This window comes from Cervus elaphus, chromosome 21, assembly GCF_910594005.1.
Source record: "Cervus elaphus chromosome 21, mCerEla1.1, whole genome shotgun sequence".
Taxonomy (NCBI): domain Eukaryota; kingdom Metazoa; phylum Chordata; class Mammalia; order Artiodactyla; family Cervidae; genus Cervus; species Cervus elaphus.
Window position 1 is genome coordinate 68,492,221 of NC_057835.1, and position 21,103 is coordinate 68,513,323.

A 21,103-nucleotide genomic window follows, 5' to 3' on the forward strand; every position below is an offset into this window, starting at 1 on the left:
TATACCCTGAGAAAACCACAATTCAAAAAGATACCTGTACCCTAATGGTCATTGCAGCACTATTTACAATAGCTAGGACATGGAAGCAACCTAGATGCCCATCGACAGATGAATGGATGAAGAAGATGTGGTACATACACAATGGAATATTACTTAGCCATAAAAGGAACTAATTTGTCAGCTGTAGTGAGGTGGATGAACCTAGAGCCTGTACCATAGAGTGAGGTCAGAAAAATGAAAACGAATATCATATATGCGGAATCTAGAAAAGTGGTATTGAAGAACCTATCTGTGGGGAAGGAGTGAAGAAGCAGATGTAGAGAACAGCCTTGTGGACACAGTGGGAGAAAGAGAGGGTAGGATAAATGAAGACAGTAGCCCTGACATATATACACTACCATGTGTAAAATAGGTAACCAGTGAGAAGTTGCTATATAAAACAGGGAGCCCAGCCTGGTGCTCTTTGACAACCTAGAGGGGTGGGATGGGAGAGGGGAGGGAGGCTTAAGAGGGACGGGACATATATATCATGATGACTGACTCACACCGCTGTACAGCGGAAACCAACACAACACCGTAAAGCAGCTATCCTCCAGTTTAAGATAAAGTAAGACTCTAAGCTTAGCCTACACGTGGGGGAAGAGAGTCCAGCTCCGTCTTTTAAAAGGAGATCAAAGAATTTGCGGGCATATTTTAAAGCCACCAAGACTGCTCTTAACTGCATTCTAATTATTTATTTAAACACTTTCATTTTTAGGTTGCTTTTTAGGACTTCCTTAAGGCATTTATTTTACCCTATATAAAACTAAAGATCTGGGCACTGACTATAGTTAAGTTACAGAGGAATCAAACTTAAAATTAAGTTATACAGGAATCTCATCTCCCACTTAAGTAGATATGTGTCTGACTTTAGTCAAGTTAGTTATTCTGAATCTCAGCTTCCTGGTCTTTAAAGCAGGAATTGTAACCACCAGCCCTGTTGGTAGGATGAAGTGGAATAATACAGGGGAGAGTCCACTGCAAACCGTGAGGTACTGTGTGATTACTGAACCAGGCAGGATGCAGTCAGTACTGCAAGCCCTGTGTGAGCAGAGTCTGGCTTCCAGAACTGACTGCCTTGTTTACTTATCAGTCACCACACCAGAGCCCCTTTATCACCTTTCCCCTCCTCTTGGCCTCAGAATATCTCCAAGCTTGTAACACAGAGTTTTGCACATAGAAGGTAATCCATAAACATTTGTTGTTGTTCGCTATGATACGGACCGTTGTCCTGATTTTCTTTTCATTTCAGGTTAAACAGAGGAAATTTTTTTCTTTTTATCGGTCCCAGAGTCGCGTCGCGGTTTTCACGTTTAGCTCTACTTCTCCAGAGGAAATTTTTAAACAGCTGTATGGCACAAACTAGAACAGAAAGTTATTAAGAAGTACAGGACCATGAATTGCTCAGAGCACAGGTTCTGGGAACAGACTTGGGACAGACCTGGGTTAAATTTATGTCTGCCACTTGGAAGCTTCTGAACTCTGAACTCCCTAAGCCTCAGTTTATTCATATGTAACATGGGGATAACAGCACTGATTATTTGACAAGGTCATAATGATGATCAAACGCAATAATACATGAGAAACATCTAGAATACTGCCTGTCACATTGTAAGTACTCCATTAATGTGTATTATTATTCATCATATGATTATTATGAAATGGCTCCATTATTAACAAGGGAAAGGTATTCAGACTCATGACAGATGGCACCTCCCTGCTTTCCAGTCCCATTTTGCACTCCAGGATGACTTACTGGGTCCAGGAAAAAGAGCTCTTCCAGGCTTACCTTGTCTACCTGGGTGGCTATCTATCTAAAACAGCCTGTCTGGCTTGAGCTATTTCCATTTGCTGTCTTTATGAGCCCGGAGGCATGCACAGCTATGAGCACATTTCAGAAATTTGAAAAATAAACAATGAAATGTCTTACACTTGCCACATACGCATTTTTTCCTACCATGATTTAGGTTGGCTGGTTCTAAGCCATAAAAAGTTTATAATAAGAAAGAAAAAAAGAATGAAATTTCCCAGTTTAAAACTCTTTAACCCCAGCCCTCAAAACTTTCCAACTCAAGGTTAAGATGCGAACAAATGTTCCAACCAATATGTTCATGAAAGATTTAATAATTACTTTGCTTATGAAAGTTTAAACAGCTGCTTAAGTGAGTAAAAAGGCTCCCACCCAGGCAGAATAACTTGCTGTACCCATTAAGAAGGTTTTACAAATCACCAGACTATGTATTCAGATGAAAGGAAAGCTGCTTTTGCTGCACAGCCTCTAACTATTCAATTATGTATGGAATGAGTTTGTCCATCAGGTCAATCAGGTTTTGTTTATTCCTTCAGCAGGGGTCTTGACAGCATCAGTGTTAAGGCAGTTTCCAAAGGGATTGCTAAGCTTTTCAATCATGTATTTTTAAAAACACATATACAGGAAATAGGCCATGCCTTTTTCTTTAGGTTATTTTATGCCTTAGCTCCATGAATACAAAGTTCATTATCAAATTGATTGGGAAATTACAGGAGGTCACATTACACTCCTTAAAAAAGAATAACATTACTCTTCAGACTTTCACATACACTACTCCTTCTGCTTGGAATATTCCCCATCCCTACTCCATCCCCATAACCTTTCGTGTGGTTAACCCTTCATGGTTAACTATTCTGCTGTAGGAATAAGTTGGATCTCACCAGAAAGTCTTCCTTGGCCTCCTTGACCACGATGGTTCTCCCCATCATACCACTTGGCTACCATATTATAGCACTTAGCACCTGTTACTGCAGTTACTTGTTTAAATCCCTGTCTCTACCAAGAAACCTCACAAATTACTGAGGGCAAATTAATATACCAACATAGAGTAAATTCTATACAGAATTCCTCGGTAAATTCCTGCAAAATTAGTGAGTAAATTCTCCAAGTCACCCAAACTGCACTTTTTCTTCTCTCCAAACTTTAACAACTCTTGCCAATTTTATTTCTTAAATATTTCCTGAATCCATCTCCTCTTTTCCAACACTATTTCAACTATCTCTTTTCAAATCCAGCTAATCTCCTGGCTGAATTTCAGTCTTTGTCCCTCAAATACATACAGTGGGTAGAGTGAATCAAAATGAAAAATCTACTGCTGACCACACCTTTCAGTCCCTCCCTGCTACTAACAGGCCAAAGCCCAGCCCTTCGACGGGCACGCCAGTCTTCTGTGGTTAGTCCCTCCTGATTCTCAGTTCCTTACTTCTGCATAAGCTCTCCCCTCTCCAAAGAAGGCTAACATTTATTGAGGGTCAGAGAGGCATAGTAACCTACCAACAGAATGTCAGAGGCAGGATGTGAATTCTACAAGCTACATTTCTAACCACAGTGCCCACCCAATGCTACTGCTGTAACCCTAGTGCCTGACACACACCGCATATTCCATAGATGTGTGTTGAATGAATGAATGAATAGTTGAAAATGGGAAGAATATAAAAAACACCAAAATATAAACTATCCGATAGATCTTACTCCTCGTTTCTCCTGTTTCTCAGAAAGTTTGGGGATTATTGCAAAACGACCTCTTAGAGATTTCCAGTGCACATCAGCACATTCAAGGCTTAAGAAATTCTTTTTAAAAAAAAGTGGGGTGTTTGTTTAACTTTTCTCAATAGAAGAGTTCCTGACTGTATTTGAACACAGAATGTTTTCTTTAAAAAAAGAAAAGAACACCTACCAACACCCCTACTCTGTGAAAGACTGAAAGGGCTCCCGCTGTATCTGAGCATCTGAGGGCACACAGTCTGCACTGTCAAGCTCCTGATAATCTCCAGGTTTTTCTTTTTTTTTTTTTAAGAATGGAATTTTAAGGCTGGAAATGACCTTTGAGCTTTTCCAGACAAAGTCCCCCATTCTGTCTTTGAAGGATTAAGTGGCCCAAAGTTGCTCAGGTTATTTGTGGCAGAAATAAAACCAGAAACAAGGCCTGGCAACTCCCACCCAGTGAGTCCTTTGCATGAGTCCACACCAGTGACTCTCCATGTGCAGTGACCTCTGTCCCTCAGGGGACAACTAGCAGCGCCTAGAGACATCTTTGATGGTCTCGGCTGGGGAGTAGGGGACAGACGGAGAACGCTGCTAAACATTCCACAATGTAAACCACGGCCTCCCACAACAAAGAACTCTCTGGCCTCAAATATCAATAGTGATGACGCTGAGAAACTCCGTCCCACACTAAACAAAAGAAAAAGCAAACAGTCCAGTGAACAGACTAGAGCTTTCCTTTCAACATTTCCCGCTAGCCTGCATAGTGCTGCATTATATTTGAAATAATACCGGCATATGAAAGTGAAATTGTCCTTTCAATCCCTGAAAATAACTGCTGTTGGAAAAAGGCTTAGATTAAAAAAAAAAAAAAAAAAAAAAACCTTGCTCCCCCATCAAGGCTTTACTGAAATGGGTTTGGATATTATCAACCAAAAAAAAAAAAAAAACCCAAACACTCTTCTTTACGTATCATTCCTTCGGAAGAATTCTTGAATGTATTAACTTTTTAAAATACTGCATTTACTAAGCAAGACCTCAGAATAAGGCCTAGGGGATCACGGAGGAGCAATAGCAACCGGCCAGCCTTCAGCCAGCGCAAGAGACTCTGCTCTCGGTGAGTCTCCCCCACAGCTGCCCCGGGGCCCTGGTCCCAGGTCCCAGTCATGTCAGTTTGAGCACAACCCTCCTTCTGTGTTTTCTTGTTTGAGAGGGAGGCCCTGGAAGGATCATAAACGAAGCCTGGGAAAGGACCGTGTCGGGTGATGCTAGCACAGGGACCCACCTACACTGGGGGCTCCACAGAGGTTGCTCACAGGCAGCCTCTACTTTCCAGGAAAGAGGCTCACTCTCGGGAGTGTCTTCAGAGGGTCTCCTCATTGGGTTTCTGTGCCACCGTTCTCTGAGATGTCATCACTGGGGAAGCTGAACAAAGGATACACCCAAGCTTCCTGCACTATTTTTGCAAATTCTTGGGAGCTTAAAATTATTTCCAAAAAAAAGTGTTTTTTAGATGATGAGATTGGTAGTAGATCTATCCTGTCTTTGTCTCTGGTCTTTTGCTAAAACAGAAACACCGGATTACCTGATTGGTGAGGGTAAAGGTGTATAAACAGGGGCACGGGGGAAGAGGGCATCATAAAGTGTCACTGACACCAAAGAAGTGCTGCATCCATCAGCTCCTCCTCCAAAGGGACAGGGAGCTAAAGAGACTGAGACCCAGATCAGACTCAATGGAGAGAGGATGAGTAGCAAGAATGGACCAAGCACAGGCAGGTTCCCCAGGTAACAATCCTCATGGGTACTCTAAGGAAACTGCAAGGCAACAAGGGCCAGTATATCTGAGAGTTCTTCATGCCCAGGAAAGTGACATCGAAGAAAAAGCAAGAGAGAAAGACACAAATAATGACTTAGCAGGCATAGCATGACTTGAATTGTGAATCAACAAAACCCCACAGATTTACACACTATCTGTCCAGCTAAAATGCACCCAGGCACAATGGAGTATCTTTGAGGTAGAAAGAAATGGGAGTCAGGAAACCTGTAGTCACCTTCCAGATGTGACCTATCACACATTTGTTGTGTTTCCTTGGACAAAGTTGCTCAGATTCAGTTTCCCCGTCTGCAGGTCAGGGAATGGGTGCTGAGTGCTAAGAGCCTTACCTGTCTGTCTCACTTATGTAAGACTCCTCTGATAGGTGCGATACCCTCTATTGACTTACTAACAAATAAAACCTATTCATGAATGGCAATAAGTTTCCTATGAATTTTCCAATGCACATTCGCTCTTTAATAAATGGAAGTAGAATAACCTGGCTATTTTAAGGCCAGGGAGGATTAGCTCAGAAGTCAAGGAGCCCTCATTCCCACCCTCTCAGATTCATTCTTAACCATGGATGGGCCTCACAAATACAGTGATTTCCCAGGGGTAAAGCTGTCTGAGAGAAAGGAGTTCCAAGGCCTAATGTCACACAGATGGCCAAAAAACACATGAAAGAAATGTTCAACATCACTAATTATTAGAGAAATGCAAAACAAAACTACCATGAGGTATCATCTCACACCAGTCAGAATGGCCATCATAAAAAAATTTACAAAAAATATATGCTGGAGAAGATGTGGAGAAAAGGGAAACCTCCTACATGGTTGGTGGGAATGTAAATTGGAGAACAGTATTGAGATTCTTTAAAAAACTATAAATAGAACTACCATATGACCCAGCAATCCCACTCCTGGGCATACACTGGGAGAAAATCATAATTCCAAAAGATACATGCACCCCAATGTTCACTGAAGCACTATTTATTAATACAGTAGCTAGGATATGGAAGCAACATAAGTGTCTATCAATAGAGGAATAGATAAAGAAGATGTAATACAAATATACAATGGAATACTACTCAGCCATAAAAGGAATAAAATTGTGCCATTTGCAGAGACACAGATGGACCTAGAGACTGTCAAACAGACTGAAGTAAGTCAGAAAGAGAAAAACAAATATCATATAATACCATATATATGCAGAATTTAGAAGGATGATACAGATAGGCTTATTTGAAGAGCAGAAATAGAGACACAGACATAGAGAACAAACATGTAAATTCCAAGTGGGGTGAGGGTGGGATGAATTATTAGATTGGGATTGACATGTGTACACTACTATATTTAAAATAGATAACTCATGAGAACCTACTGTGTAGCACAGGAAATTCTACTCAATGCTCTGTGGTAACCTAAATGGAAAGGCATTTGCATTTATGGCATGTAGATGGGGAAACAATGGCATGTATATGGGGAAACTTCATGGCAAATAGATGGGGAAACAATGGAAACAGTGACAGACCTTATTTTTTTGGAGTTCCAAAAAATAAAGAGACTTTATTTTGGGGGAGGGACTCCAAAATTACTGCAGATGGTGATGCAGCCATGAAGTTAAAAGACTCTTGCTCCTTGGAAGAAAAGCTATGACCAAACTAGACAGCATATTAAAAAGCAGAGACATTACTTTGCCAATAAAGGTCCGTCTAGTCAAAGCTATGGTTTTTCCAGTAGTCATGTATGGATGCATGACTATAAAGAAAGCTGCTGCTGCTGCTGCTAAGTCGCTTCAGTCGTGTCCGACTCTGTGCGACCCCATAGACGGCAGCCCACCAGGATCCCCCGTCCCTGGGATTCTCCAGGCAAGAACACTGGAGTGGGTTGCCATTTCCTTCTCCAATGCATGAAAATGAAAAGTGAAAGTGAAGTCACTCAGTTGTGTCCGACTCTTAGCAACCCCATGGACTGCAGCCTACAAGGCTCCTCCATCCATGGGATTTTCCAGGCAAGAGTACTGGAGTGGGTTGCCATTGCCTTCTCTGATAAAGAAAGATGAGAGTCGAAGAATTGATGCTTTTGCACTGTGGTATTGGAGAAGACTCTTAAAAGTCCCTTGCACTGCAAGGAGATCCAACTAGTCAATCCTAAAGGAAATCAACCCTGAATATTCATTGGAAGGACTGATGCTGAAGTTGAAACTCCAATACTGTGACTACCTGATGTGAAGAAGTGACTCATTGGAAAAGACCCTGATGCTGGGAAAGATTGAAGGTGGGAGGAAAAGGGGATGACAGAGGATGAGATGGTTGGGTGGCATCACTGACTTGATGGACATGAGTTTAAGCAAGCTCTGGGAATTGGTGATGGACAGGGAGGCCTGGCATGTTGCAGTCCATGGGGTCACAAAGAGTCAGAGACGACTGAGCAACTGAACTGAACTGAAATGGAAAGGAAATTCATAAAAGGAAATTATCTATATACTGATACACTGTTGTACAGCAGAAACTAACACAACATTGTAAAACAACTATGTTTCAATAAAAATTAATATTTAAAAAAATGGCCTCATGTCAGAGCTGCCTGCGACCTGCTTTTCGCCAGTGAAATGCACCCCCTCAAAGTGTTCAGGGCTGCTGAACCCTGCACAACACACCAAACAAATCACAGAGGAGCAGTTTCAGAAGAGGGAAGAGTGGAGAGAGAATTCCAGGCCTGGAGGAACCATTTTGCGGGGTTTTTAGGAAGCGGGTAGGATTTGTGTCTATAATACCCTTATTCTGCCTTTTCATATATTGAATTCCAATAAAGTATTTGTATAACTGGCATTTTTTAAAGCCTGTGGTTAATTCAGTCAAGGCTTATGTCTGCACTATGTAACAGGGTTCTGTAACTAAGGCTCCGTTAATCATATATACACTTTTCTAGAGCCAAGATTCACAACATGTTGTCCATAGATCTTGGGCCAAATAAGAAGGATTCTTTATGTGTTAAATGCTTTCCTTTCATCAAGGTGCTGTGCCTGTTTGAGATATAAGGTGGGTGTCAGAGCCAAAGAGTATCGGCCACTGCCTGGGTGTTAGACCACTTTCAGGTCACCCACGATGCTTAGCTGCAGGCAGAATAATGATAGTTTCAAACCATATCCTCTTCATTTTTAGCAATAATATCCACTGCAACTGGTTTGTTCAGCACTATTTAGCATTGTTCCTCAGTCATTAATAAGCAGCAAGGTAGCAAGGACATGTCAGGGATAAATAGGTCAACGTAAACTATCAAGACCAACATTTATGTCATCGTCAACATACTAATTTAAAATTAAAATTTTATTAAAATTCAAATTAAAAATAAAGCTAAATGATTTTATAAAAGTTTGTCAGAATTTAGGAGAGTTGAACTCCCTCACTAGCCAATGAAAGAGTGGGTCTTAGGTGGTATGGGATCTCCACCATACATACATCTCTTTTCCCCCTTTCTTCATTCTAATTTTCTACTCATTTATGAATACTACTATATAATTTAACCATAACTGCCTCCTACTTAACTCCCCTAAATTTTTCCCAATGTGATCTCTTTTCCTCTGTCTTCCTCACCTCTGATCACTCACTTCAGCATTTACCTTTACTTTACTTTTATTTTTTTTTTGGGGGGGTGGGGCTTCCCTGCAGCTTAGTTGGTAAAGAATCCACTTGCAATGCAGGAGATCCCAGTTCGATTCCAAATCTGTATTGAATTTATTACAATACTGCTTCTGTTTTATGTTTTGGTTTTTTGATTGTGAGGCATCCCTCCCCAACCAGGGATAGTACCTGCACCTCCTGCATGGGAAGGTGAAGTCTCAACCACTGGACTGCCATGAAAGTCCCAGCATTTACCTTTATCATAACTTTTTTTTTTTAGATCTTTTTTTTCCATTTTTTTTATTAGTTGGAGGTTAATTACTTTACAATATTGTAGTGGTTTTTGTCAGACATTGACATGAATCAGCCATAACTTATCTTATAGGGGACAGGGGAGGGACTTGACAGCTTGGAAACTCCACTTTGAGATTGGCATTTTAAAAGATAACTGAATTGCATTGCAAAAATGCAGAAGTAGAAAAAGAATAGAAGAAAAGAAAGTCAGGAGGGAAATTTCAAGGGCCTGAATTAGAACAATAACAACATAAAGACAAAGCAGGAATAGATTTTTTTTTTAAATAGGTTGAAAGTAGACTGAATAGGATATGGTTCTTAACTGTAGGACAGTAATAGAGAGGAGAGAATGAAAAATAATCTGAAGTCTCTCAACTGTGCTCATAAGTAAATATGGTTCCTTTAATAGAGACAAGAAATTAAGATGGGGTGTCAGGTGTGAGGGAGTTGATGAACTCGAGTTTAGCCACATAGAAATGCATTTAGGGGTGATGTCCAATATGCCCATGGACAACCAATGTTCTAAATAGGCAGGAAAACTTCTGGATTTAAAAAGAATAGAGATTAAGAAAATCATCCATTCATTTTCTCCTCTTTTTTTAAACTTCTCTCATTTCACTGAAATAAAATATGTATGGAGAAGCCACTGCCTGCCAAATTCTGGGATCCGCGTTAGGGAAAAAAAGGCAGAAAGTAAACGGAAGGCTCGTGGCATCTGCAACAAGCTGTGGTGGGAGATGGCGGTCCAGCAATGGCATGAAGTGGCGGAATGAGGGGAGGGTCCCCGAGGAGGCTTTGTCAGGGATGCACTGGGCTTAATCAGGTTCATTACGTTGCCTAACCCCTAGGGGGAAAACACACACTTTCGGCTTCCCTTCACAGCCTAGACACCCTCTGTGGTTCCAGGCAGACTGTAAGGCAGACACCCCCCTCACACACAGCCACGTGGACTTCACTCCACAGCACTCACCCACACTCCTTCTGGGGAGGTAATGCTGTGACTTCTCTGTGGAAGACCTTTTGCTAATCTTCCATCTTTTACATCTAGGTAACAAAGTATTTATAACTAACTCTTGGAATGCTATGCAACTCTGTGATTGAGGTGAAATCCTGATTCCCAGGACCTCTCTGCAATGGTCCATCACCCACCTGGAGAAGGTGCTACCCCACAGAATACAGACTGAAGCATCTTTACAGAGATTAGGGTGCTAAGATTCAGGCAAGCCTTGCAATTCCACTCCGAGGCACTTGTTGTTGTTGTTTATAAAGAAGGAAAACATATGGCCAGGAGAAGATTTATGCAAGAATGTTCACAAAAGCTTTATTCATAACAGTCAAAAACCAGAAACCACCAAAATGTCCATCATCCTTGGTGAATGGATAAACACATTGTGGTCTAGCCTCACAATGAAATATTACTCAGCAGAATAAAGGAATGAGAAGCAGATACAACGTGGATAAACCTCAAAAGCATTATGCTGAGTGAGTGAAGCCAGTGTGAAAGACCCCACGTACATGAGTCTATCTACAGGAAATTCTAGAGGAGAAAGAGCTATGGTTCCAGGAAGCAGATCGTGTCCCTCGGGAACAGGGGAGTAGAAGAGATGGACTGCGAGGAGGCCCAAGGGAACATTTGGGGTGAGGAAAATATTCTCCATTATGGTTGGGGTTATATTACTGGGTGCATTTTTCAACACTCACGGAATTGTACACTTTAATTTGGTAAGCTTATTTTATGTGAACTATACCTCAGTAAAACTGATTGAAAAAACATTCCTGCAAGGCTGAGGAGTAGGCTGACACGTGCAGCGGGAAGACGCCAGTGGCTCCTGGGAAGCTCTGAGTCAGCACCACCTCAACCTTCCAGCTGCTGCTGCCTGAGAATGCCTCTGTTCTAATGCTTTAGCCACAGACCCTGACACCCACTGGCCATTTCAGACTACGGTTCTGATAACTCACTCTCGCCTTGCCTCCTGTCCTTAGGCTAGAACCAGCGGCGCATCTGGACAGCTGATAAAATAAAATCCTACACCCTTCCCACCTGGATCAGCAACCTTAACGTAGAAACATTTTGTCCTGGAGGTACTGACAGTAAGGATTACACTCCAAGGGGTCTTGACTACTCAGTTCCTGGAACCTGGACTCTTGGCTCTTCTATCACTTCTGTTTACTGAAGAGACAAGGGGCTTGTTTCTTTTCTCAACACTTAAAACTACAATTTCCCTATGGCTGTCTGACTTCTCTGGTCCTACTGAGGTCTTGCTTTTCCACTATATCTGTGGCTTATAACCCCAGCGTTGAGGCATGCCCTGGCCCTGGGAACAATTCATTTAGGAAGAGAGAAAAGGGGTTCTGAACTTAATATGAATCTGGACTGCAGCACAGCCCTTAAGTCTGAGAGAGGCCCCAAGCTAGGACACATGCAGAAGTTTCTCCAACACCGTGCACTTGTTCTTTCATTCCATTGATCTCCTTAAACAAAATACAAATCTAAACTTCCCAAACAGCTTTATTTTAGGGACTACTTTCAGAATTCCGATACCTACTAATAAATAAGATTCATACCAGAAAGCTTATAAAAGCTGTTTTTTTTGTACACTTGATGTCATAGGAAGAAAACCTAACATTCAGTGAGTGCCTGTTACACGACGAACACTGTATTAGGAGGCTACTGGATGTGCATTATCTAATCTAGTCCTCACAATAATCCTATTCTTCCCCTTCTTTGTAGATAAATTCTCTTAGAGAATAAGTAACTCAATGAAGTTATTTAATCTTCAGCTAGTATAGAGTTTGAATATACATCTAGGACTATTTGATTTTTTAAAACAAAACCAAAACAAACAAACAAAAAAACACCTCTAAAGATTTCACATAAACTGTGGCCTACAGTTTGGTTTAATATTCACAAGGTCCTGGGTCTGAGTCCCTGCTCAGCCATTTACTAGCTGTATGGACCTTAGGCAAGTGAGTTTCTTTCTAGATTATTTTTCCTCATCTGTAAAAAGAAGAAAATGGACCTACTTCACAGAGCTTTGAAAAGATGAAGTAAGACAAGTCACACAATAAGCGTACTATCAACTACTGGCATGATCTCAAATACCAAGCTGGTTCCAAATGGAAGAAATACAACACAAATGGGCAAATACCGCCCTCAGCTATTCAGAGTTGAACTTCCACACAGCAGGTCATGTTTTGCCCTTCGGTTAGTCCTGCCCTTGTTCATTCAGTATAGTAAACTTTTAATAGGGAAAATGTGTGTGTGTGTGTGTGTGTGTGTGTGTGTGTATGAGTTGCTCAGTTGTTCTTTGCAACCCCATGGACTGTAGTCCTCCAGGCTCCTTGGTCCATGGGATTTCCCAGGCAAGAATACTGGAGTGGGTTGCCATTTCCTTCTCCAGGAGATCTTCCCCACCCAGGGATCGAACCTGAGTCTCCCGCATTGCAGGTAGATTCTTTACCATCTGAGCCACCAGGGAAGCCGTGTGTGTGTGTGTGTGTGTGTGTGTGTGTGTGTGTATGAAGTGTCTGCCTTTCATGAGTCTATGAGGATCAGCTCTGAAGATCCGAAGCCGTGTGTGTGTGTGTGTGTGTGTGTGTGTGTGTGTGTGTGTGTGTATGAAGTGTCTGCCTTTCATGAGTCTATGAGGATCAGCTCTGAAGATCCATGCTCTCTTTCCTAAACTGTTTCTAAAAACTGAAACTTGACTGCAATATCCTGTTCCCAGACAGTCCATCCCTTTCCTTTGTCTTCACTCACCTGCTCCGGATACTTGCTCCCAGTGATCTCTGCCACCGTGTTGAAGGAATCAGCATCTGGATAGCTCTTTGCCCCCATCTTCAGCTGAATGACAATTCTGTTCCCGCGAGAAGCCATTCTTGACATCATCTCTGCGTCTTCCACCGTAATACAAGCTGTTGGGATCTTTGGCACACCATTCTGGTATTCCTGAATACCTGTGTGAGGACTTGAGAAAAGAAGTCACCAGGTTACCTTGATGGTGGAAATGGACCAAACGTATTTTTTAAAAGCCCCTGTATTTGACATTTGATTTTCACTGGTCTTTGTTTGCATGTGAGGAATGGAAAGGGTGGGCAATATTGGTTTACTTGCTTTTGATGTGAAGGTATTTTTTTTAATAAAAATAACTTAGAAACTTCAGTTTAGTAATAATTTCATTGAAAACATTCCATATAATGTATTTTGATAATTTGAATAATCCTTTAAAAAGTTGCAAATTGCTTCAAACTCAGTGTCTTCAAGACCAAGAGGTGAACACAGTGTTCGAGGGGACAAAACTATTGCAGCTACAGATCAGAGGACCCACAAACTGGCGTAGACACACCTGGCTCTCTGGTCTGGCTCGAGTGCTGCTGCCTTCCCAGCCGAACACAGAGGTCGGCAATGTAGCCCTGCATAAGTGTAGCATGCCCTGCAGGAAAACCACAGAACAATGTCAGAGGAAATGTTTGTGTTTCCATGAGGAAAAGTGCCAAATAAACCCAGGTCTGGTGATGTCACCACTACAAGAAAAAGGCTTATGAATGCTCCCTGTATCCCATCAGTCTATTCCTGTCTTCCGTGGAAGCACAAGCTAAGAGCCTCCTTATCCAAACTAAAATTTTTTTCAATATTTCCATACTTGCTTCAAGTTGTCTCACATTCAGAGAAAAGTGTTTCTCCTCCTTTTAGCCATAATACATTTCTCTCCTGGAGAAGTGACTTCAATCTCCACATGCACAGACATGATGATGCAGTCTTACCACTGCTTTCTTGGTGTGACTATATTCTCGTGACCACGTATTAGGTGATGACTTACTGACTTAGAGAAACTGCATGGCACAGTGATTAAGGATAGAGATTCTGGATTCAAATCTGGACTGTGCCACTTATTACTAATTGGCCTTGGGCAAATTATACATCAGACTTCTCTGGTGGCTCAGCGGGTAAAGAATCTGCCTGCAATGCAGGAGACCCAGGTTGGGTTCCTGGGTCAGGAAGATCCCCTGGAGGAGGGCATGACAACCCACTCCAGTTTTCTCACTTGGAGAATCCCATGGATAGAGGAGCCTGGTGGGGGATGGTCCCTAGGGTCACAAAGAGTCGGACATGACTGAAATGACTGAGGATGCATGCACTCAAGTTATACATCTTTGCTTCACTGGTTTCATCTGTGATTGAAGATGGTAATTATAATATCCACTTCATAGTTATTTTGCAAATTTAGTTAATTTATACAAACATATCACTTACCCTAGAATATAGTAAGCACTTGATAAATGTTAAATATTTATCATACTAATTTATCTATTACATTAATTTTGCTGAGAGAGACTGTGTCAGCTCAAGTCCTTAGGACCATCTAAGCACATTCTTTATAGACATTTCTTAAGTGTTGGCTGGAAATTTTATCCTTCATAAGAGAGAGACAAATGACTTTTAAATCTAAAACTTATAAAACAAAGCCTGAATCTGAATCTCTGTTCCAGTATATGTCTGATACACTCTGACTTCTGCTTTAGGGAAGGCTATGGAGTCACATAACCCAGGTCAGATCCTGGCTCTGCCACTCTCTGCCTGCCTGATACCAAGCAGCTTGGATCATCTCTCTGTTTCTGAGCTTCCACATCTGAAACGTGGAGAATAATATTAGCACTGACTTCATAAGATTGCTATGAGGAATAAAAGAGATAGCATATGTAAAGGATTTAAAAGTGCTTGGCACATAGGAATTACTTAGTAAACACTAGTTGTTATTATTATTATTTCTTCAGTGTTAATTTTCCCCACTGACTTGGTAGAGTGATTAATGACCAAAAGTATTTTGAAACATGTAGGAAGACAATCTAAATATTTATTATTCATATTACCTTACGTGATGTCTAGGATCCAACAAACTCTCCTTGTTCTCAGGCTCTCTGACTCGAAAGGAGGTCAGTGTAACACTTCTTAATAGGCTCTTTTAAATAATGTTTCCAAACAAATTGGCACTAATAAGTTGCAGGTAAGAGTTCTTAATCCAGGTACAGTGAACTGGGCATACACCCATAGCTCTACTGAGGAAAATGGCATTTTCCAACTGTGGTACTGAATTCAAGATATAAAATGCTTCTAATTTATTTCTATAATTAAGCATGTGCTCTCGTGGTGGAGTATTCAGCACTGTTTAGTAGAAGTAGACAGAAAGAAGACTCAATAATTCTGGTTAAAGTTCTGTATTGTCACTGTCAATTGTCCTACAGGAGATGATCAGTGTAAACATCAGCTCCCTGACCCCATTTACAAGCCCCATGTGCAATTTAACAATAACAAAGCATAAATGACAAAGGAAGCTGTAAAAAAAAATCAAAATAAGAACATTTACAGATTAATACCAATCCCTTGCAAAGTCTTCAAAAGATACAAGGGAAGGGAATGCTTCCCAGCTCATTCTACAAGGCTACTACTACTACTAACAAAACCAGACATAGACACTGCTAGGAAAGAAAACTACAGTCCAAAATCACTTATAAGTATAAATGCAAAAAAAAAAACGAGATAGAAACTAAAACAAACTGATACAGCAACATATGAAAATACCATGGCCAAAGGAATTTATTCAGGAATGCAACTGATTTAATATCAAAAAGTCAATCAATGTAGTACATTATAATAATGTAATAAAAGATAAAAATCACATGATCATCTCAATAGATACTGACTAAGCCTTGGAAAAAATCTAATCCTCTTTCATAATAAAAACACTCAACAAACTAAAAATGGAAGGGAACTTCCTCAACTCAATAAAAACTATCTATAAAAGACCCATAACAAACATCTTAATTAGTGGTAGAAGACTAAATACTTTCCCCTTGAGATCAAAAAACAAGACTAAGATGTCTGTTCTGACCACTCTATTCAACACCGAACTAGAGGTTCTAGCTAGAAAAATTAGACAAGAAAAAGAAATAAAAGAAATCTAGATTGGAAGAAAGAAGTAAAACTGTTTACAGATGGTCAAATATATAGAAAATCATAAGGAATCACACACACAAAAAAACTACTAGAACTAATGAGCAAGTACAGCAAGTTGCAGGATGTAATATCAATATACAAAAATCAATTGTACAGTAGTAATAGGCAATACAGTATAGTGGCAATACAGTATAGTAGCAATACAGTAGAAATGAGGGACACCTGAGTTCGATCCCTGGGTTGGGAGATGCCCTGGAGTTGCATGGCAACCCACCCCAGTATTCTTGCCTGGAGAATCCCATGGACAGAGGAGCCTGGCGGGCTACAGTCCATGGGGTCGAAAAGAGTTGGACACGACTAAGTGACTAAGCACAGCACAGCAATGAGCAATCTGAAAATGAACAATCGCTTTTTCACTAGCAACAAAAGGAATAAAATACTACAAATAAATTTAACAAAAGATGTGCGAGATTTGCACAATGAAAACTGCAAAATGTTGAAATAAAGAAGATCCAAATGAAAAGTGCCCTGTGTTTACGGATCAGAAGACTTCATATTCTTAAGATGGTGTGTGCGTGCCGTGCTGAGCCACTTCAGCTGTGTACAAATCTTTTCGACCCTACGGAATGTAGCCTGTCAGGATCCTCAGTCCACGGGATTCTCCAGGCAGGAATACTGGAGTGGGTTGCCACGCCCTCCTCCAGGGGACCTTCCTGAACCAGGGATTGAACCTCCATCTCCTGCATTGCAGGCAGATTCTTTACTGACTGAGCCACCAGGGAAGCCCTCTTAAGATGGCAATAGTCCCCCAATTTATTTACAGATTCAGTGCAATCCCTATCAAATTCTAGCTGCCTTTTTTGAAGAAATTTACAAGTTGATTCCAAAACTCATATGGAAAAGCGAGGGACTCAAAATAACCAGCACAAGTTGAAAAAGTGGAACAAAATTGGTGGAGTCACACTTCCACATTTAAAAACACACTACAAATCTATAGTAATTAAAAGGATAGTACTGGTATAAAGATAGATATAATGATCAATAAAATAGAATTGAGAATTGAGAAATAAACTTTATAAGCACGGTCAATTCATTTTCAACAAGAGGGTCGAAATAATTCAGAGGGGATGAAAAGTATTTCCACAAATGGTGCTGGAGCCATCCAGATACCTGCATGAAAAATAATGAAATTGCACCCCTATATCACATAAAATATGAAGGAATCATAGACCCAAATGTAAGAGCTAAAACTATAAAACTTCACAATCTCAGGTAAGGAAATTGTTTCTTAGATACAACATACAAGTCATAAGCAACAAAAGAAAAAAGAGATAAATTGAATCATCAAAACATTAAACTTTTGTACTTCAAATGGCACCGCCAAAAACTGAAGAAAACAAACCACAGAACGGGAGAAAAACTTCTACGAATCAAATATCTGAGAAGGCACTCGTGTCTAAAATATATTACTCACTCTTAAAAGCTCAATAATAAAAGACAATCTAATTTAAAAATGTATGAAGAATTTGAATAGACAGTTTAACAAATAAGATACACAAATGTATAAAACGCATGTGAAAAGATGCAGCACACCACTAGCTATAAGGGAAATGCAGGTCAGAACTACAACGAAGTGCCACTTTGCATAGGATGGCTATGAACAAAAAGAAAGGTAAAAACAAACGCTGGCAATAATGTGGAAGACTCTGAGCCCTTGTCCATAGCTGGTACGAATATAAAACGGCAGAGTCAATTTGACAGTTCCTCAAAAAGTTAAACATTTAGTTACCATACAACCCACAGTTCTACTACTAGGTATAAACTCAAAAGAAATGAAAGCATGTGTTCACACAAAAATGAGCACACAAATGTTTACAGTATTATTCAGAAGAGGCCAAAGATGGAAACAAACCTAACGTCCATCAACTGATGAGTGGATATTCAAATACAGTTTATCTATACTATGAAATACTATTCAGCAATAAAAAACAATTGTTCTGAAGTGTGCTACAACATGAATGAACCTTGAAAACATTATCCTAAGTGAAAGAAGCCAGTCACACAACACCACAGACAGTTAGTCGCCTACATGTGAACCTTCAAGTGGCAAACTTTCAAAGACGCGAACATGTGTTTGCATGTCTAATCACACAAGTTAGTTCATGTGTCTGGAATACATGGTCATGTGCATGCATTCTCTATTAGTGGTGTGCTTTTGAGTACCTTACACTGTAGTACAGTATCTTCATTTCAAGCCCAAGATGTGAGTGAAACTGCAGCCTGCCCTGTCTCCTATTGCTGATGACTTTTTCAGCTCCACCATCTTCCACCTCTTCTTCCTTTTCCAGTCAGTAACTGTTCCCTGGATGCCAGCCTCTGTATGCCGGCTGTTATACTGTACTACTGTACTTTTCAAGGTACTATACTGTAAGATTAGAAATGCTTTCTTTATTTTTTGTATTTGTTTTTTATGTGTTATCTGTGTGAAAAGTATTGTAAAGTCTATTCAGTTCAGTTCAGTTCAGTCGCTCAGTCATGTTCAACTCTTTGTGACCCCATGAATCGCAGCACGCCACGCCTCCCTGTCCATCACCAGTTCCCAGAGTTCACTCAAACTCATGCCCATCGAGTCGGTGATGCCATCCAGCCATCTCATCCTCTGTCGCCCCCTTCTCCTCCTGCCCCCAATCCCTTCCAGCATCAGGGTCTTTTCCAATGAGTCAACTCTTCGCATGAGGTGGCCAAAGTACTGGAGTTTCAGCTTCAGCATCAGTCCTTCCAATGAACACCCAGGACTTAATCTCTTTTAGGACGGACTGGTTGGATCTCCTTGCAGTCCAAGGGACTCTCAAGAGTCTTCTCCAACACCACAGTTCAAAAGCATCAATTTTTTGGCGCTCAGCTTTCTTCACAGTCCAACTCTCACATCCATACATGACCACTGGAAAAACCATAGCCTTGACCAGACGGACCTTTGTTGGCAAAGTAATGTCTCTGCTTTTTAATATGCTATCTAGGTTGGTCATAACTTTCCTTCCAAGGAGTAAGCGACTTTTAATTTCATGGCTGCAATCACCATCTGCAGTGATTTTGGAGCCCAAAAAAATAAAGTCTGACACTGTTTCCACTGTTTCCCCATCTACTTCCCATGAGGTGATGGGACCAGATGCCATGATCTTAGTTTTCTGAATGTTGAGCTTTAAGCCAACTTTTTCACTCTCCTCTTTCATTTTCATCAAGAGGCTTTTTAGTTCCTCTTCACTCTCTGCCATAAGGGTGGTGTCATCTGCATATCTGAGATTATTGATATTTCTTCTGGGAATCTTACATACTGTTTATTAGCTTATGTAGTTGGGTACCTACTAACTTTGGGTACCTATGACTAATTTTGTTGGACTTATAAACAAATTAGACTTATAAATGTGCTCTCAGGACGAAACTTGTTTACACGTAGGAGACTTACTGCATCATAAAATTCCATTTGCAAGAAATGTTCAGAAAAGGCAAATTCATAGAGGTAGGAAGTAAATTTTAGGTTGTCTTGTGCTGTTGGAAAGGAGAGGGAAATGGGGAGTGAATGCCAATATGGGGATTTCTTATCAGGATGATAAATATGTTCTAAAATTAGACAGTGACAGTGCTTGCAAAATCTTTGAATGTACTAAAAAAACTGCATGTGTTAAAAAGTAAATTATACGGTTTGTGAATGTATCCTAATAAAACTTTTAATATAAAATATCAAAATAAAAACCTAAGTTTCCAGATTTCTCTTCAAGGGAAAAAGTTCATTCAAAAACCTTGCTTTCATGACTCTGGTTTATGAGATGTATGAAAACAAAGCCTGATGCTCTCTGTGCTTGCAAGAGAGTAATCCCAAAATATAAGATGAATATGGAAACTAAGTTTTAAATCAGCGTTTCAAATTCTATCAAATTTCTTGTGTATGTGGTGTAAAGTGATATAATTTGAAGTAGGTTGAATATTGTCTTTTATCTGCATAAAATGAGTGCGAGGTTTAAACAAGCAGGTTTGATATTTCCCACCCATTGCCATGCATCAGTCAAACTCCCTTAAGCTAGTCAGTTTTGACTAGCTCTTTACAGAAGATACAAGGTACACTTTGTTTCCAAGTACTTCAAAATCTGCAAAGTTCAAATCAACCCTTGAAAGTGGGTGTCATCTTGTGATGTTGAATATCCTACAAAAGGAAAATTATGTATCCTTACTGAGGAACAGGTAGATTTCCACAGGGGCACGGAGACATTGACTAAAGTAAAAATCATTCACAACACACTGAAGTCTTGGAATGTTTCCTGAAAAAAGAGGTGGGAATGATTATGAGGACTGGGAGCTTTTGAAGCTATCATCTTTTGTTTTTGTGAGAGTGTTTTTCAAACTTCCTTATTAGGAAGGTTAAAAGAGCATCTATTCTGTTTATTTGCCTCGCTGGTGGCTCAGTAGTAAAGAATTCGGTTGTTAATGCCAGAGATGCAGGTTCAATCCCTGGGTCAGAAAGATCCCCTGGAGGAAATGGCAACCCACTCCAGTATCCTTGCCTGGAAAATCCCATGGACAGAGAAGCCTGGCAAGCTACAGTCCATGGGGTCATATAATCAAACACGACTTAGTGATTAAACAACAAATTCTGTTTGTTTGTTTCAAAAATCAGCTTGAAAACAATTGACTTCACTAATTTTTTTTTTAGATTTAGCACTTTAACAGTAAATTCATCTCAGCCTTTCTACTGTCATTAACAACAATAAAAGTAAATTGATCTCAGGCATTTATACTGTCATTAAGAATACAAAAGCAAAAGGATTCATCTACACCATAATTTCTGAAACACTGAAATAGTTCCAACTCCCA

The 21,103-nt window shown here is 40.3% G+C and overlaps 1 protein-coding gene across 6 annotated transcripts in view; it reads right to left on the reverse strand.

Moving 5' to 3' along the window:
• Positions 1 to 21,103, reverse strand: part of CPQ (carboxypeptidase Q) — a 529,074-nt gene that overhangs the window by 274,694 nt on the left and 233,277 nt on the right. For all 6 annotated transcript variants that reach the window (XM_043879137.1, XM_043879138.1, XM_043879135.1 and 3 more), the window contains one exon: positions 13,043 to 13,250. In XM_043879137.1, the coding sequence (XP_043735072.1) occupies positions 13,043 to 13,250 (208 nt within the window). The remainder of the gene's footprint in view (positions 1 to 13,042; positions 13,251 to 21,103) is intronic.